General features: G+C 45.9%; 1 protein-coding gene across 1 annotated transcript in view; it reads right to left on the bottom strand.

The window, feature by feature from the left end:
• Positions 1-3,389: 3,389 nt before the first annotated feature.
• Positions 3,390-19,512, bottom strand: part of met (MET proto-oncogene, receptor tyrosine kinase) — a 55,333-nt gene continuing 39,210 nt past the window's right edge. The window contains exons 7-15 of the mRNA XM_068704533.1: positions 18,566-18,719; positions 17,043-17,177; positions 14,652-14,912; positions 12,108-12,188; positions 10,056-10,237; positions 9,764-9,873; positions 9,334-9,499; positions 9,062-9,198; positions 3,390-5,805 (exon numbers count right to left, since the gene is read on the bottom strand). Coding sequence (XP_068560634.1) covers positions 5,487-5,805; positions 9,062-9,198; positions 9,334-9,499; positions 9,764-9,873; positions 10,056-10,237; positions 12,108-12,188; positions 14,652-14,912; positions 17,043-17,177; positions 18,566-18,719 — 1,545 coding nt within the window. The 3' untranslated portion in view covers positions 3,390-5,486. The remainder of the gene's footprint in view (positions 5,806-9,061; positions 9,199-9,333; positions 9,500-9,763; positions 9,874-10,055; positions 10,238-12,107; positions 12,189-14,651; positions 14,913-17,042; positions 17,178-18,565; positions 18,720-19,512) is intronic.

Genomic DNA, 19,512 nt, shown 5'->3' with positions numbered 1-19,512 from the left:
AAACATTCCCAGCTGAACTGTAGTGGAGTCGAAGTTTAAAGTAGCAAAACAAACTTCTTCCTGTTCAAATCAATTGTTAACTTACTGAATTTAAACTGTTCTCCATCAATGAGCAGATATGTGTGTGTGTGTGTGTGTGTGTGCATGTGTGTAATGTGAGGTGTGTGTGTGTGTGTGTGTGCATGTGTGTAATGTGAGGTGTGTGTGTGTGTGTGTGTGTGTGTTAGGGTTCAACGATCCCTCTGACACACACCGATGCTGCTGAATCACCCGGTGACTCCCCTGTACAACAACAACAACCTGCATCCCGCTTAACTTTGCGACTGCCGTCCTGTCACCACCCGCACCTGTGCTCCCTTTGAACACGCGTGTGGCCCGTGTTTTTAACATGTATCACTTACAGCAGGACACGGGCAAACACACACACACACACACACACACACACACAGACGGTAAAATACCCACACTGACACAGGTAGACAACAAGGGGGGGGGGGGGGTAATGGTGTTGACTTTGGAGGGGATTAGGAACAGGGAGTGGAGAGACTGCTAATACGTCACTAATACTCAGGTTGCATTCACTTTATGCATTGTTTTTAAAAATAATAATATGAGTCACTTTTTACAATTTTCCATAAAAGTCTCATGTGTTTTGCAACACATTCTAGTAAAAAAAATGACAATAAAAAACACTTTAAAAGTCATTTTTATATGAGCAGAAACACAATTTTAGTTATTAAAGTTGCTAAATTTGTGACTTTAAGTAATGCAAAAAAATGGCAGCTGTGTCTCGCGCATGCATGAGTGCTTTACTGACGTCACAACACACACAATCTTAAACTCGCTGGCAGGACGGAGAGGCGAAGGGGGACGAGAGACACAACGAGCCCGGTGATGGATGCTCAGAGTGAGACGCAAAGACAGACGCGCCTCACGCTCCTGTTAGCCGGGAGCTTAACACGGATCTCTCTGGGATCACTTGGGCCTCCGGGGGGCGAAAGCTACTTCAGCGAGGAGGAGGAGGAGGAGGAGGAGGAGGAAAACTACAGCCGATGGAAAATTCCACCACAGCCTTTTTTTTCACCCGTGTGTCTGTTTCTCTCAGACTTTCTCAGCTGTGAGAAAAAAAACTAAATTTGAAAGTTTTCAGGACGTTTTAATTCTCCCCTAGAATCACGTTAAGACATAAAAGAAGACTCAGCAGAGTGCAGATCCACTCAGTTTAAGAGGGTCAGTGATCACAGAGAGGCCTAAGAGTTCTTTCAAGAGTAAAAATGTATTCAAATATACGTTATACAATTACAACTGAAAATTTGACACTGTGAACCATCAAATCCTCCTCTCATCCCTCGAGGGGATGGGCGTCTCAGGCTCTGCACTCTCCCTGTTTGCATCCTACCTGACGGGTCGATCCTACCAGGTGACCTGGAGGGGGGCCGTGTCGGAACCACGCATGCTGACTACGGGGGTTCCGCAAGGGTCAGTTCTGGGCCCCCTTCTCTTCTCGCTCTACACAACATCTCTGGGTTCTGTTATTCGCTCGCATGACTTCTCCTACCATTGTTATGCCGATGACACCCAGCTGGTCTTGTCATTTCCCCCCGGTGACACCCAAGTGGAGACGCGCATCGCTGCGTGTTTGGCTGACATCTCGAAGTGGATGACGACACACCACCTCAAGCTCAACCTAGACAAAACTGAGCTACTGTTCCTCCCGGGGAAGGGTTGCCCGCACCGGGACCTGTCCATCACCATTGATGATACCGTGGTGACGCCAACTCGGACTGCGAGGAACCTGGGTGTGACCCTGGATGACCAACTGTCATTCTCGGCAAACATTTCATCCGTTACACGCTCCTGCAGATTCCTGCTCTACAACATCAGGAGGATTCGTCCCTTCCTGACTGACGAGACGGCGCAGGTTCTCATCCAGGCTCTTGTCATCTCCCGCCTGGACTACTGCAACTCTCTACTCGCCGGAGCCCCGGCGTCAGCCATCAGACCTCTGGAGCTTGTCCAGAAAGCCGCAGCTCGCCTGGTGTTCAATCGCCCCAAGTTCTCCCACACAACTTCCTTTCTCCGTTCTCTACACTGGCTACCTGTAAGAGCTCGCATCCAGTTTAAGACTCTGGTGCTAGCCTACAGGGCAGTGAAAGGAACAGCTCCTTCCTATCTCCAGGCCACGGTCAAGCCTTACACCCCCGCCAGACCACTTCGCTCTGCTGCCTCGGGGCGATCGGTCGCCCCGTCGCTCAGAGGTCCCGGCGGCCGATCGACCCGGTCGCGGCTGTTTCCTGTCCTGGTTCCACAGCGGTGGAATGAACTTCCCACTGACGTCAGGACAGCAGAGTCGCTGCCCATCTTTCATCAGGCTGAAGACCCACCTCTTCAGGAAGTGCTACCCTGAGCCTTCCACTCAGCACTTATTGTTTTCATACTAGCTTGTTGCACTTATTGTATTCGTATTACTTATAGCACTAACTGTTTTTCTTGTTTCTGTACTTTGGCTCTGAGTTATGCTCTGCTTCATGCTCTTAGATGCTTGTTTAAAGGAGATGTACTTATGACTTCTGGTGACTAGTAGTTCTTTTGATCACCAATGTTGATGCACTTATTGTAAGTCGCTTTGGATAAAAGCGTCTGCTAAATGACTGTAATGTAATGTAATGTAATGTACAAAAAGTATTTATTTTTTTTTGCGTTTTCCTACACAAGTCCAGCTACACGTGTCAATTTCCGCTCGTCTTTTCAAAATAAAACTACTGTCTTCACAGGAAACAACATAGTTAAGTTTAGGCAACAAAAGCAACTTAGTGCAATTAAGGAAAAAGACTCTGGTTTTGGATTAAAATGTAGTTAAAACTTCTACTGAAGTGGCGCTACGTAAGTACGGATGTTACGTGACAAATAAACTTCAATGACTCGCATAACGGTCTCCTGGAGGAAACGCAGGTTTTCGAGGTATTAAAATAAAAGTCATGAGCCCGAGTTCTCTCATTCATATACAGGCGAAGCTCTTGCGAGGCCGTACGCTGTATTGCGACGTTACAAAACCCCCGCGACCAACCCAACAAAGTCCTGAAAGCCACGGCTCAGTTCGACAGAGGGAGGGAGGGAGGAAAAGAAGTCTAGACGGCTGCACTTACATGGGATCAAAAGGAGAGAGGGGAACGGGAGGTGAAGGGTCAAGAGATCGCCGCCGACCAGTGGGAACAAAAGAACGGTGACTTTGTGTGAACAGCAGCCGTTTTTGGACAAAGCGGCTGCTGCACAATGTCCATAGATATATATATATATATATGAGAAGTGTGACGCAGGGACAAACCATGTAATCGTAAATAAAGTTCTGCGTCCGTTTGTCTTGAAAAAGAAAGGACGTGAAAAAACCCTCTGATAGTATAGCTTTATTACACCGACAAGGTTGATTTGACATTACATAGGAACATGTACCTTCAGGATTTCTTATGTACAACAAAATCATACACACACACACACACACACATAGAACAGACAGTGTTAAGAACAGACAAAGTGGTGGAGAGTCACATGATCAAAGGGACTTTGGAGTATCGTGCGGGTGAGCATCCGCTGGCGTGATTATCAGCTAGATGCAAAAAAACCCCCAAAAAAACCCCGACACAGATCCCATGTGATCCCTTTCGCTATATTTACAAGATGGCAGTGGTTCTTCTAGAAAAACAACAAAAAAAAGATTGATTAGGCGGCTTTGTTCATTGATCACTTTTCACTCACTACTGGTCGTCAAATCTACAGAAGAGGCTCAGCATCGATACAAAAATATATAGTACAGCAATTTTTTTTTCTTGTCATAGCAAACATTCATACCTGTCCGTCAATGGCCCGGTCACATCAGCAGCCATTCAGATGAAATAATAAAAACAACAACAACACATAATCCGCTACACAAAGCAGACATTAATAAAGGGGCCTTTTGACCTCAGCAGAGATTTGGAAGTTTTAGCACATTCGCGACAAATGACGCTTGATTTGCATCACAGCGAAGCATTCAAATTAAAAAAATTATTTTTTGTTAAAAGCAGCCGTTTGTTTCCATTCATTTCAGGTCAATATGAAAACTCTCGACAGTTGCTTGAGTTGTGCAATCCATCGTCGTACATCGCTTCAAGAAAATGACCTGAAGGAAGCAAACATCTTACTGTATTGTATCGTGTTTCTGTTTATTTGGTGTTTTTTTTAATCGTAAAGTTGCGTGTATGTCGTTGGTTTTATATGTTTGAACATCATTGACAAACCGTTTACGTAGAGTTAATGTTGACTGTGACGGAGTAGCAGATTTTCCTACCGTACAGAAATGAATGGAAGTTAGCGGCTGCCTGGAGTAAAACCTGTACAGCATGCTTTAAAAAAAAAAAAAAAAGGTCAGCAAAAGTGCAACTTTTACACAAGTTGTGGTTGAGAAGCTAACATTTTCAAACACACTGGTACGGCCTGTTAACGTGAAAATATGTCGTCGCCATAAACATACAGTGATGTACAGCTGATAGTCACAAAACAACAACGCTGAAGCCAGATGAACACAAAGTTTATCATGAAGTTCTTAGGAATTTTGACCAAAAGCTATTTAATTAATGAAATGAAATGTTGTTATGTGTGTGCATGTTGTCACTGTTTTGACACGATGGGACGTTTCAGATAAAAATAAAAATAAAAATGAAAATTAAAGACACTTCTGACACTTCTCACTCAGAAACATCTGGAGGCTGCGAGATGCTTTTTTTTTCTTTTTTGCCCCTTCCCATCAAGCACATCAAAACTAATTACACAAATAAAGCATCCAGTGAACTGCACACAGGCAGCAGGTTTTGGTTTTTTTTTTCACTTCCCTTCCCCCTGTCACCAGCAAAAACCATCAACCTCCACGGTGCCTTGGTTTTACTCACCCCGAGGGCCGCCGCAATCTATCAAAGCAGGCTTTCGGGGAGGAGGTGTGACATTTTCTGCGCGACACAAAAGCACGGCCATTTGTCAAACATTCACATTACACAGACGGGGGGGGGGGGGGGGGGGATAAAAATGTCCGAGGCCCACATCCGCGTATCGAGACACGCGATGCCACCCAGAGAGGAAAATCAACCCTTTCCGCAAGTGGGCGCAGCAGTCGATGACATCTCTTCTTTTTTTGGGTGGGGGTTGGGAATCTTCAAGAAGGCGTTTTCCGGCATCGTGTAATCGTCTTGTAGTCGCTCTCGCTCGAGGAAAAGTTGATACGGTCGGCCCTATAGTTCATGGCGGACCCTGTCGTTTGGCGATGCTCGAGAAGGTCATCTATGTACATTGAGTGAACAGCCAAAGCTCCAAGAAACTGTGTTTTTCCTCAGCATACAGTGTCCAGTGTTTCACAAGTACGTACAGTAGTTCTTCATCACCTCACTGCTTTCTTCTTTGCTCTTTTTTTCCCCCCCTCAGTTATCTGAGTCTTTTTCCACTCTCCGCTCTCTCCCCTCTCAGGTGCAGCATTCTCGCGCCACGTTGCAAAAGAAGGGGGACTGGGCCGGCAGGGACGTGGAGGCGGAGTGGTCGGACGAGGAAGACGAGGAGGAGGAAGCGGTGCGGTTGGTGGTGGTGGGTGAGGTGGAGGAGGTGGAGGAGGTGAGGAGAGACGGGTAAGGGCTCATCTTCTCGATGTTGACGTAGGTGGTGTTGAGCAGGACGTAGTGCTCCCCGCTGAAGCTGGAGAAGATGGCGGAGATGCGCGACACCAGGTCGGAGAAGGAGGGCCGCCGCTCCGGCTTCGGATGCCAGCACTCGATCATCAGGGTGTAGCTGATGGGGAGAGGAAAGGAATCGTTTACCTTTTTTCACTACTTTACGCTATTTTATAGACTAAACAATGAATCAAAAAGCTGATAATTAAAGGGTACATGTCATGCTCATTTTCAAGTTCATACTTGTGTTTTAGGTTTCTACTAGGACATGTTGACACACTTTAATGTTCAAAAAACTCATTATTTTTCTCATACTGTCTGTCTGAATATAACTGTATTCACTCTCTGCCTGAAACACTCCGTTTTAGCGCCTGTCTCTTTAAGACCTCTCTCCCCAAAAAGCCCGAAAAAGAGTCTGCTCTTGATTGGTCACAATTTTCCAGTCTTCCACATCTGCACTATTGTTATCTGCTATTTCACCGGTGATACGTTTTGACGTTTTGTTTTTCGTTTCTTCACATTTTTTGTGGCAGCATAAAGTTCTGTTTCTCCTCTTGTAGAGTTATTTTCCATGCAACAATAAATCATCTATTAGCCACAATTTGAACCCGGAAAACCTAATGTTTTTTTTAACTGTATCGGAGGGGCTTCATTCTGAAATGCTGCAATAGATATTAATAGTTCACTTCACCACTCAGTAGTCCTCAAACAAGTTATTCCTCCCTCTCAGGTGTAGTGCATGTGAGGTGAAAAGGTCTTTATTAATTCAACGTGTCTCAAAGATAACTTTCACACAGACAATCAATCAACAGAACTCCTTCTGACGTCTCTGATATTGCCGTTAGTATCCCCCCCCCCCCCACTGACTTGGCAGAGCCACCCTCTTCATTGTTGTAAATGAAGAAGAATGGCCCCATTACCACACGTCCGAGGTATCTGCCAGCGGCTGCTATCACCAAGACGCCCCGTGAACGATCGGGAGTGAGGGATTGCGGGAATGTTTGCAGACGTGCAGATCACCCCCTGATGTCTCTGTTTAACTTACAGCTTGGGAACTTTGGGGCCTCTGCCTCCCTCACCTGAACACTCCCACTCCCCTCTAATTTGCACTCACACTACACTATAGACATGCGGTGGACCTCGTGGCGTTATCGGCACGGCATGAGATCACACTTGGCATTCGGTTCACTGTAGCGGCGGGTCAGAGTTTAATGGATAGACAGTTCAGCGAGTGCCGCGTTGACGCCGACGTACTTTCCTGTGATTTGATGTGACATTTTGTAATAAATCACTGTGTATTTTGCTGCTTTCATTCCTCGTAACATAGAGGTTGTACGTATTTTAGCCACGTCAGGTAGTGGCGGTATTGTTATCGGCAGAAAAGATGCAATTTTCGACAAGATTGTGACTGAAGTTCAGTTCAGAGCTACCTGAAATAGTTAAACTGTCGGGTTTCACCACAGCATGTCAGGAGATCTTGCCTGGCAAACTCTGATGTGAACAAATCCAAAGAAAATATAAACAACAAAACCTCAAACTGTTGACATAGATATCAAGAAAAAAAGGAAACCATAGAAATAGAATAGGAGTTGAACGGACATTGAACTGTTTCCAGGGGGCATTCGACGAGTACAAAAGAAAATGGCGATTGGCCGCAAAGGAAAAGAGAGTGGATGGCTAGCTAGCTAGCTAGCTAGTTAGCTTGTCCTTCTCCAGAGCGACGCTGAGTGAGGCGGAGTGACCGAGCGCTGCCACCGACTACAAGCCCGCTTTTCGGCTCATTATCTATTTAGCAAGATAGCTCGCTAGCTAGTGGACGGTTGGCTAGTTAGTGAGCTATCTTGCTAATTCCACCAATGCTGTAATGCTACACTGATTACAGAAGAGGTGTCACTCATCTGGCACTAGCAATGTGTTTGTGTTTGAAGCATTAAGTTGTTAAAGTTGACTCATTTACTCTGCTCAATACGCTTTGTAACGTTACTACACCACTGCTGGTTTTAGTCGTTACTCAGTGAGTCTGTTTAGTTTGTACGGCCCGCTACAACGGTTGCAATGGCAACGTTACACATCAAAATGGCCGCCGCTCTGACCATCCAGCTACGTTGATTTGAACAGGAATGTCTCTTCTCCCCGTATTTTATTTCTATGCTTCTTTTCTGCGTGACGGCTGCTCTTTGGGAGCGCCAACGCTTAACGACCACAAAGACAAAATAAAAAAGTAACTGGCTTTTGGGTTTCGATTTGAAAACTGACTTCTATTTGACCCACAGCTGCGATGAGACGCAACGCTCGACCGCGAGTGTGTTTCAGACCGTTGGTAATGTGGATGATGGATGATCTCAACTCGAGTGGTTTTTATTTATGACTCCAATTGCTTATTCTGCTGTTTCTTTCACCTCCACCCGTTCCCCCTGGTGCCCTTTCCTGATTTCAGACTGTAGCTCTTTGCTCGTGATGTGTTTAAGTGCAGCTCTACAAGCATATATATCACTCACACTAAACGAGCCGTGGCACTTTGCTAGAGGAGACGAATGACAGGTGAGTACTAGTATGCATATATCAGGGGTCTCCAACCTGTTTTTTCCTCTGAGAGCTAATTTGACTAAATAAAAGTGTCGAGAGCTGGTCACGGCACCAAGTTGTACATCTGAAATAGCAGACATAACTTTTGTCTTACTTTTACGCTGCTTTTATAACATTTTTGGCCACCGCAGTCATCACCTCTATTAAAATCACACCATAGGTGAAGGGATTTTAGTGTTTAGTTGGGATGTGCGTCACTAAATAAAGCCTTTGTTGCTGTGTTAGCTTTCTTCGTCTGTTTGGAAAACAGAAATGTTGTTTTTAAGCCTTGTTTTCTACCTTCTCTGTTCGTAGACCGTATATAAGAAATGGACGTAGTCATCGTCAATGCTGTATTGAAGAAGACTTGAAACTAGAGATTGAGACCATAAACTCAGTCATTTTCTCATAGACTTCTATACAACCAGAGGAGTCGCCCCCTGATGGACATTAGAGAGAATGCAAGTTTTAAGACACTTCCGCATTGGCTTCACTCGGCAGAACCGGAGGCTGTTGTCTGGATGTAACACAGACTTGAAAGCAGCATAACTCGTTAATTGACAGCTGATAATAATTTTTATACACACACACACACACACACACACACACACACACACACACATATATACATATAATTATTTTGTGTCAGAAGGGGTCGGGGTATCTGTGAATTTGATTGGATAGAAGTTTAAACGAAGTGACTTTGTGTTATCAGAAACGGGTAGCTACTTGTTGGAGCCCCCTGGTATAGATATAAGTGTGCGTGTGTGCGTGTGTGTGTGTGTGTGTGTGTGTGCGAGTACACTTACAGAGCGTCGGGGCAGAACTCGGGCTGCAGCAGCCTCCTCCCCTGCAGCAGGAACACGGTGATGTCGAAGGAGTTCACATCCGAATACGGTGGAGCTCCGCGGGTCATCAGTTCCCAAAGCAACACGCCAAACGACCACTACAGGGAAACACAAGAACATCAACTCACACGTCTGTCCTTTTACTATAAGCACACGTTTATCCACGGACACTGATTCTGAAGTTATTTACATCACATTGTTTGTTGTAATGTAAAGTAAAAAAGAGCCCTCACCACGTCGGACTTGGGGGTGAACTTGTGCGTCTGCAGACTCTCCAGAGCCATCCACTTGACGGGCAGCTTGACTCCGCTCTTGTTGTGGACGCTGTAATATTCTTTGTCGTAAACGTCTCTGGCCAGGCCGAAGTCTGCCACCTTCACCGTGTAGCTCTCATCCAGCCTGTCGGGGCGAAGAAGAAATCACTTTTTATCATTCTGGATTTAGTTTCTTTCTCATCTCCTCTGCAGCATTACGTGTTGATCTTCTCTTCCCTTCCCAGCTGTATTTGATGAAATGTCACAATTTTAAGCTTTAGTTTTGGGTGCTTTTGCTGACAGAAGCGTTCGTCACGATGCGTTCAAGGAGCCTCGTAACGCATCTATAGTACCTTGCTGCATTCGTACTGTAACATACACTCATGTGACAAGACAGATGTGAACTCACATGCAGTTCCTGGCAGCTAGGTCTCGGTGGACAAACTTCTTGCTGGCCAGATACTCCATCCCGCTGGCCACCTGCAGCCCGAAGCCCATCAGGTCCTTCACCGTCGGGTTCTGTTGGTAAAAACCACCATCAAAGGACTGGGAGACAAAACGGCCGACTTGGTTTTGACATCATTTCTATTTCAACGTGATCTACGTAGAATCAGTTACGTTTTACCATTTCTCCACAGCACATGCACATAAGTCAAGAGCCCGTGAATGAATCACACATTGCGTCCATCTCGTGTACGTACATGTCCTTCATCGCGGATGAAGTTGCGCAGGTCGCCGTGCTTCATGTAGGGCAGGACCACCAGCGGCGAGCCCTCTGGAGGCAGGCAGATTCCCAGAAGAGAGAGGACGTTCGCGTGGCTGAAGTCCTTCATGATGATGCCCTCCTTCAGGAACTGGGACACCTCTTCCAGATCCGTGATGCCTTCATAAAAAAAAAAAACGTAAAGAAAGATTTGTAGATGAGGAAACGACGATAGCACATTCGGGTCATTGAGGGTGACATTTGTTTTTTATAAACTACGGAACCCGGGGAAGGGGCTAACATTCAAATTTAATCTTTGAGAAAATTCAAAGTTTTGTCTTGGAATTTGACCCTCCTCTGACACTGTAATTCTTTTTTACCTACAATGGCCCTAATAAACGGTTGTATATTCCACAGTGGGTAAAGGACAGAAGAGTTGGTGATGTGGGATATATTATGGAGTACTACATTTGATTCCTTATATACCTTCTGGGGGGGAAAAAAAAAAGGATGATGATGGTTAATCAAGCAAAAAAAAAAAAAAATCCTCACCCGGACCTGACCCACGCCAAACTCCCATTTGCCAATTGCATCCCTGCCTCTGATGTCCCGCACTTTAGCCCCAGTGACTCTGCTGTAATCTGGTTAGAGACGGAAGCTCTTTATGTCTGGAGAAACCAGCGGATTGCCCCCCCCCCAAAAAAAAGATAGAAAGAGATGACGTTTGATTTCAAAGCCTAAAAATGACGTCATATCATAGAAAAAGGCGTCTTTGGCTCTTCTGCTTTCAACAAATCGTCAAAGTAAAAGTAAAAAGCATCAACTCAAGGTCTCAAATAGAACGCAAAAAAAAAAAAAAAACGATGACATGGCGCCCTGAGAAATCACTAAACTTAATAAAAAAAGGTCCAAATCCCAGAGGAGGGAACCCCAGCAGGCCGAGCTCATCCCATCCCGCTGTGTTTGGTGGCTCCTGGAGCTTTCCCTCCACATTACTGCTGCATCAATCTCCCTCGGTCCAACTGACAGGTTACACGATTAGAGGGGACCCTAATGCCGTCCTCACCGCGGGACGCTCGTTCATCACCGCCGGCTCAGCCAAAAAGGACTCGGGGGCTCTGATGAGATGAGGATCCTTAATGCTATTGGAGCGTTGTGATATCATACAATAAGCAGGCATTATAAGCAGACGTAGGATGGGGAATAATTACGGCTGGACGTGAATATGTTTGGACGAGGAGAGACGTGTGTGTGTGTGTGTGCTCTGAGAAAGAAATAAATAAAAGAATGTCCCTATAAGTCGGACGTCAGGAGCATTTTGTTGAACTTAAGCTCATGACAAGACGTCTCATAAACATGGCTTCCCATACAGTCAACAAGATTTTTGACTGTATGGGTTTTAGGTTTTAAATTTTCGATTTAAAACCTAAAAAAAAAAAGCCACATTCAGGCTGTTTTCATGCACTGTTAGTAGCTAATACCTATAAAAGTCATGCACTGGAATTAATTCATAACCCACACAATTTGTTTGACAGGTGACGTAGTAGAAAGAGCAACACAGTCCCCAGAGGGTGGAGGTCGGGCTCTACAAAAAAAAGACCAGACTTTCAACCAGAAACACTGATGTTTGTGTTCTGAAACCAGAAGTCAACGTTCACTATTTTGTCCCCTAACTTCTGTACTTGGGTTTCAACACGTGCATAGTTAGGGGTCCGTGATGTTGCGCCGCCATGTTTCTACAGAAGCCCAGAAAGGACAAAAACGAACACCGGCTCTAAAGCAAAGCCTTCAGCGGTTTTTTATGCTACCTGAAGGCCACCGTAGTTCTCCTTGTGAAACTGCAGAGTGCAAAAAAAACCACGGCGGCACCGGCAGCAGCTGTCTTGTCTACCGTTGCTCCTAAAGTAGTGTTATTATGGTATGGATGGCCTCTGAGCGAGGCGAACGCCGTTCGCAGAAAGGAACGAAAGGGTATTCAAATTGTTGCAACATGCCACCAAATCCTACACACCGTACCTTTAAACGGAACCTGTGCGGGGTTTGTACTCACGGTTCAGGGACTTGACGGCACAGTGCTGCTTCTGCCCGTCCGGCTCAAGCAGTGTTCCGTGGAAAACACACCCGAAGTGACCTGCGGGTTACAACACGATGCGTCAATCAGAGTCAGTCAGCATCGGTGAATTCAGCCGCTCCTGTTCAAACCTGCAGGGTCCCTCCTTCCAAATCAACCCACGCGAAAAAAAAAAAAAAAAAAGCCTCCCTGAAAGACGCTGGAGATTAAAATGTTCCCTCCTAATGACGGTGAGGTCACAGCTGTGAAGCAGGTGAACAACGGCAGCCAGGATCGGTCTGTACTTTGGAGCTTTAAAGTTACTATATTGTTGGTATCGTGGTATTACGCCCCAAATAATCACAAACCTGTCTGCAAATCGTTTTGAGTTAAACGCGATGACACTGTAACGTCGTACTAACTAAACCCACGAGGCCCGAGCAGAAACACCGCCACCCACTCCAACTCCTCGTGTAAGCGAACCCACTCGGTCCAATGAGCTGAAGTCCGGTTCTGGTCAGGGCCGGTTGCTTAACGCACTCGTCCCGGTGGACGGAGCGAACGACTCGACGTTTGCCCATAAACGGTAACAGCTGCATGGCACCGGGATAGATGACCATGAAGACGTTTGACGGACGTTTGTTGTTTTTGTGGATGTTGTGCAAGAATCCAGCATCCTTCATTTCCCATCTTGGCTTGTTGAAGCCCTCCCCCAACCCTCCCCCCTCTATGATTAAGACGTTGCGTCCTGCCAGTTGGCTCCCTGATCACAGAACTTTCCCAGAAATTAGAAGAAAAAAAAAAAAATCGCTCTCCACTGGAGTGATTTTGTTTAGAGCAGAAGCATCAAGGTGATTTCACGTGGTGCATGCCGCTGAGCTGTTTTTCAAACCAGCTAATTCAGATTCTCTTAAGTTACCGTCACCCTCGCACTCAATCTGCCCCCTCAAGTAACCCGGTATGAAGCCTTCTTCATTAAAGCCCCACGCAGAACTATTGGCCTCTGCCAAACCCCCCCTTGAATCATTGTGCATTTCACTGAATTATACCTCTTAAGACGTGAGGGTTTCACCCCCAGACCGAGGGAGAGGGGGAGGGGGGGGGGGGAATGAAATGAGCGCGGCGTTCTCCTATCACGTCCCCGTAAATGTCTGAAGAGGAAGGGGGGTCGGATTACGACTCCCAACAATGGAGCCTGGGAATACTAGCTGTGGACAAATCATCCTACGCAGCAGCCCCGAAATCCAGGGAGAGGGGGGGGGCAGAGGGCTGGGTTTGGGGGTCTTTCACCTCTTGATGTTGAATATGATCCGCGGGTCTGACTCGGCGACTTAAGTGCGAGGTGATTTTGGTGTCTTGCGGTTTTCGATGAAGCGGGCAATTAAGCTTGCCCCCCCCCCCCCGTGGGCGACTTTATCTTTCTGCATCGCTTCACGTAAATCTCATGTTTGATCTGAGCTCGCTGGATGATAGCATCGCTCCACATGAGAGAGAGTCCCACCGGGTATTGTTTACAGTGGAATAACCTTTTTTGTTTTTACAACATACATTTTGAAGATGCTGGACGCTAAATATATAACGGAAAAGACTAAAAACAGACTTCAGGGAAATACTGAGGGATGAGACAATCTTTCATGTTTCAGTTCATTCCTTATCACTTGTATTTTCCGTCATTATTTATGATAGTGCACACCCAAAGCTACAATCCTCTGCTTTAATGCATTCTGCAGCGATAAGCAGCATCGGCGGCTCACGCCCTGAATATCGTCTAGCATAGTTGCGACGGCGGCACTCGGATTGATGATTGCTCAGTTCTGACTTTATGCTTTAAAAGCTTTCACACACACACACACACACACACACACACACACACAGCGGTTCGTATTGACGTAACATTTTCAGCTCAATAAATGTCTGCCTCGCTGTTTTATTTTGCACATTATAGCAGCCGGCCGCTCCTTCCTGGAAAACGTTTTGTTTTGCCAGGAAATGCATCAGAAATGATGCATTTCACTTTTCCTTTTCTGTTGAGAGTAAGTAGTAGTAGAAGAAGAACCGGGTCGCTGTTATGAGCACTTATGATAAACAAAAAAACTTCAATAGAGCTCAACGTTTTTTAACAGCTCCGGTTCTGGAGGTGAAAATCTCATTCGATCACTCCATTGACATTTCCGAAAATCCCAAAAATGTGACTCTAATTGGACCATAATGTACTAAATGAACATCATGCTGTGTTGAAGAAGACTGTAAACTAGAGATTGAGACCATAAACTCATGTTTACAATGTTTACTGAGGGAATAAATCAAGAGAGAAGTAGAGTCATTTTAGACTAGACTTCTATACAACCAGAGGAGTCGCCCCCTGGTGGACATTAGAGAGAATGCAGGTTTAACACAGGGTTGCATGGTTTTCCACCAGAGGTCTTTTAACCTGAAATATTTTACCAAAATAATTGAAAACACGACCCCCGAGAGAGACCCAGTGATACGTAATACTTTAAAACGTTCTATTTTAACAGCGAAGGAAGTATTTCTGTGACCGACCTCGGCCGATGACCTGGTTGAGGTGGAGCAGCAGCTGCTCCCTGGCGATCACCACGTGCTGCACCTCGGTCAGCAGGTCCGGGTGGAGGCAGGACGGGTCGATGTGGACCGGGGCCATCAGCAAGGGGGACACCAGCTCGCCCTCCATGCCCAGCGCCAGACCACCTCCCAGTCTCCTGAGTCTGGGGGAGAGCAGCTCCCCGTTGCCCCCGTAGACGGGAGGAGCCGCCCGGCAAGTCTCGGGCCTGTCGGCGCCCTGGTCTGGAAGAAGCAACGGAGGGTCAGCGACTGTATCAGCGGGGGGGGGGGGGGGGGGGGCCTCCAGAGGCCAAGGTGTGTCACATGATCAGAAAAGAACGGCTACGAAGGCGGAGGGCAACTTGACACTGGGATGGAGGGAAGCTGGAGAAAAACAAAAGTCTCCGATTTCTCCTCTGCTGCTGTTAAACGGACGGAAAGTAAAAGGCAAAAGGAACTGCGTGCGAGAATTTAAAAATGTGTTCCAAAGGAGGCGACAGAGGGGACTAACAGACATAAAGAGCTCAGGCATAACCTCATGCATTTACAGCCGCCGATGCTAAACCCCAACTCTGCCCGAGGACAAGCATTAGTTCATTAGTAAGTCTATCTGCTCACTGTTTGGACGCAGGAAAATTGCTTTGCCCATCATACTCAGGATCATAATACATGGAGGCCCCCCCCCCCCCCCCCCCTCTCAGGCCCTCAGGATTCAAGCTCAAGAAACCGAAACCACAGGTGACTCTAAAGATCACATCAAAGCTTTAGGAAAGACTGACCCGTTGGTCAGTTTACGGTTACTTTGGTAGTAAAAAGTCCAGAGGCACCAAATCATTAGTATGATCAGTTAGTTTTACTGCAGCGGGCTGGGGTTCGTCCTCTCTCTCTCTCTCTCTCTCTCTTTCTCTACTCTCTCTCTCTCTCTCTCTCTTTCTCTACTCTCTCTCTCTCTCTCTCTCTACTCTCTCTCTCTCTCTCTCTCTTTCTCTACTCTCTCTCTACTCTCTCTCTCTCTACTCGCTCTCTCTCTCTCTCTCTACTCTCTCTCTCTCTCTGTCTCTCTCTCTACTCTCTCTTTCTCTCTCTCTCTCTCTCTCTCTCTCTACTCTCTCTTTCTCTCTCTCTCTCTCTCTCTCTCTCTCTCTCTCTCTCTCTCTCTCTCTCTCTCTACTCGCTCTCTCTCTCTCTCTCTACTCTCTCTCTCTCTCTACTCTCTCTCTCTCTCTCTCTCTCTCTTTCTCTCTCTCTCTCTCTCTCTCTCTCTCTCTCTCTCTCTCTCTCTCTCTCTTTACTCTCTCTCTCTCTCTACTCTCTCTCTCTCTCTCTCTACTCTCTCTCTGTCTCTCTCTCTCTACACTCTTTCCAGACTACGACTATCCAATAACGGCAAAAAGCACCCGCAAAATAATGAAATAATAATAAATAAATAGTAATAACGTCGAGCAGGAGCTAGGTGGGGGATCTTCTTTTCTCAGTGACACTTTCTAACACACCTGCATCTGTATAATTAAGTATTTCCTTTAATCATTTAACACCTGAAAAATTCCACTCGTTAGTGTTTTCTTAATAATGAATCAGATCATACGTGTTGGATTATGAACGGGGTCGAAATCATTTTTTGTTTCTAGAGCTGCTCCCTCTATTAGACGAGTAATCGGTGGTTTTGGTCTTACTCAAGTTGATTAGTCATTCTTTAAGCCTTATTATGATTTATTTCCAAGACACTTATCGGCACGTTGTCGACAACATTGTACGAGTGTTAGCTCGACTCGCTTCTTGCAACAACAGACACATTGAGATGAATCCGCACCACGAAAAGTCAACAGTTATTTGACGACTTTTGAAAACGTTGAGTAAAAAAAGGATTAACAGGGAAGATCTAAAGTCTGTTTTTTCAACATGTATTCAAAGCTAATTTGAGGACGTTTGTTCGTAATCTGTGTCTTTTATTCTGACTGAATTATGGCTCTGAGAAGGAGTGTGAGTTTTGACACAAACCAGTCAAACCAGAGTTACTAAAAAACCTTGAACTTCAAAAAACTCAAATTAAAAAACTTAAAAAAACTAAATTAAGTCATTTTTTAAAATTACTAAAAAAAACGCTAAAACTTCATTTAAGTTAAAAAAACACTTTATGCTTAAAAAACCCAGAAAAAAGTTAAAAAAGTTAAAAAATTTCAAAAACATTGGGATTTTGGGGTCTATTCTACCTTTTTCCTCAACCCTGTGGGTGTTAGTTGAGAACACGTTAAGGCATGCATCGCTAGCGTAGCGTTCAGCCCCACAGGGAGGTAAGCAGGTAGATGGGAGGGGGGGGGGGGGGGGGGGCAAGAAGATGTCAGGTGGGGGGAGGGGCTTATCTGGTTGACGTACCCTCCATCAGGGTTGTTCTATAGTCGACCGACTCGTGGGAGACCATTTCGTTAGTGGGGCTGACGCTCCTCGCGTTAGCCAGCCTGTCCAGATGCTGGATGTGACCCCGGCCATCATACCACACCTCAGACAGATCTAGAAGGAGAGGGAGGAAGGGAGGAAGGGAGGGGGAGAGAAGGAATGATGGGAGACATAAAGGGGATAGGAAGCGCGTAGAAGGAGAGGTGAGAGAGAGAAGGGAGGGGGAGAGATGAGAGAATTACTCAGAAAGGCAAAGCGTTTTCACCAGTGCTCCCAACGCACAAAACTCTCTGTGATAAACCCACAAGGCCAAAGGAAACCCAGCAGACACACATGCATGAGTTAGAGAAGACGCACTGAACTCCAGCAGCGTGAACGCACACATGTGAACGCCATTTTGTAGTCCAACCAGGAAGTTAGCATCGCACTGGTTCCCTCGACAAAAAACAACAACGTGATTCTCACACTGGATTTTTGATTAGTGCAGAAAATAAGCTCTGTGGCGAATCAACGTTTTGTTCGGACAGATGAATACACACCACTTTTATGTTTTCTTGAAGCGTGAATAACATCGGCAGAAGCAAAACGCTAACGCTAGGCTATGTCGGCGTGATGACGTTTACGTTTAGCCTCTTGTTAGCGACCGCCTTTTTAAACTGAATTTAAGTTAACTTCCAGGTTTCATGACTCGTTCCTGCAGCACGCTATTATAGAGATTTAAAGTCCCTTTTAAATGGAAGTTACAACGTCTTTTTTTCCCACTTTATATACAAATAAATCTCTTCACATCTCTCTTCTTATTGCTCTGTTAGCTAACAACGATCCACACATGTGGTTTTATATCTTTATACTACACACGATGATTTTTCTGTGGAGGATGAGTCATCTAGCATTCGTAGGAGTACCTACTAAAAAATAAAATCCCACGAAAGTTTTTCGTATGTTCAGTCAGGAGACGTCAATGTTTATGTTTTTGTCAGTTAACGTTTGCTCTTCAATAACAGCCACTTCTGTGGTTATTTCAAGCCAAACCACGACCTTTTGCTAAACCTAACTATGTAGTTTTGTTGTTTAAACCATAGTGAGATTCCTGTGAAGACGGAAGTTTATTTTGAAAAGCCCGTACCGCATGTAACGAGCGTAAAGTGGCTCGTGTTGCTGGACTTTTGGAGGAAAACTTAAAACTTAGAACTTAAAACTTACTTTTCACACGAACCGTTGCGTGATGACACGCTGAGTCATCAAAACATTTTAAAACGTAACTTCCGATCCACCGGGACATCTTGAATCGCTCAACATATTTCATTGTTATTGGCAGATTCATTTACAAATCACACATTTGTGTTGCCGCCTTTCTCGATTGCACTCAATTTGCCAATATTCTGGCTTCACCCAGTTGCGTTTCACAACCTCACTGGAGAGTCTCATTGACGCAATATTTATAAAAAAAAAAAAAGCAGATAACATCAGAAAGGACTGGGAAATCGCCTCTGCTCTCTTACCGTCGATGTGTTTGTTCCTCCTCCACATGAGCAGCATTCCCAGCAGCAGCAGCAGCAGGCTGACGCACACGCAGCCCACGATGAGGCCCGCGTAGTCCGGCTCCTGAGCCAGCGTCACCTTGCCCAGGTGCCGGATGGAGTCCGCCTGGCGCCACTGAGAAGAAGCGAAAAAGAAGGGAAGGAAGGAAGCGGATTTTAAACAACACCGACAATTACTATCGATCAACCCTCCATCCAATACGGAGGTCAGAGGTCATCGACTGAAGAACTGGTAAAGACTCATGGCAGACGCATATTCACAAGAATTTAAAAAAAGCATGAAACTGGCATTTAGGTATATGGTAAGCAATAACAACACACACACACACACACACACACACACACACACCACACAGTCTGTTTCCACAGTCTGGAGGCAGATTACATCAGTGATATTGCTTCTGCTATTATTAGGTTTAGTGGAAATGAGGTTTCTACTGCTGCCTGCTGCTGCGGATGGGACGGTGTGTGTGTGTGTGTGTGTGTGTGTGTGTGTGTGTGTGTGTGTGTGTGTCTGGAGCTAAGGGATATTGGCTGACCGTCCCCCTGAGATTCAGGCTTTTCCTTCTGAAGGCCGGTTCACGAGTCAACAGCGATGAGGCCGATAACGTCCGGCCTGGAGAACGCCGACCGCTGGAAGTTATCTCCCGAGGGACCGCGGCGTCTAATATTAGTTATTAACATTAAAAAAAAGTGACGACGTGTCTCTTATCAAAGCTCTTATGAACTAGCGGAGCTAATGCTGCTCGCTGCTTCCATTGGAAAAGAGCTGGCTACACTGGGCTGGGTCCCAGGTGCTAAACGTCTGTCCCGTCTAAAGCCTCACGAGTAAAGGACAGCGTGGGCGGTGGTGGTGGTGGTGGTGGTGGTGGTGGTGGGGGGGGGGTTTGGTTCCTCTGACTTTTCTA

The sequence above is a fragment of the Cebidichthys violaceus genome, unplaced genomic scaffold, assembly GCF_023349555.1.
Source record: "Cebidichthys violaceus isolate CVI_PGR_0920_01 unplaced genomic scaffold, fCebVio1.0.p SCAF_94, whole genome shotgun sequence".
Lineage (NCBI taxonomy): Eukaryota > Metazoa > Chordata > Actinopteri > Perciformes > Stichaeidae > Cebidichthys > Cebidichthys violaceus.
This window is presented reverse-complemented; position numbering and strand designations above follow the sequence as displayed.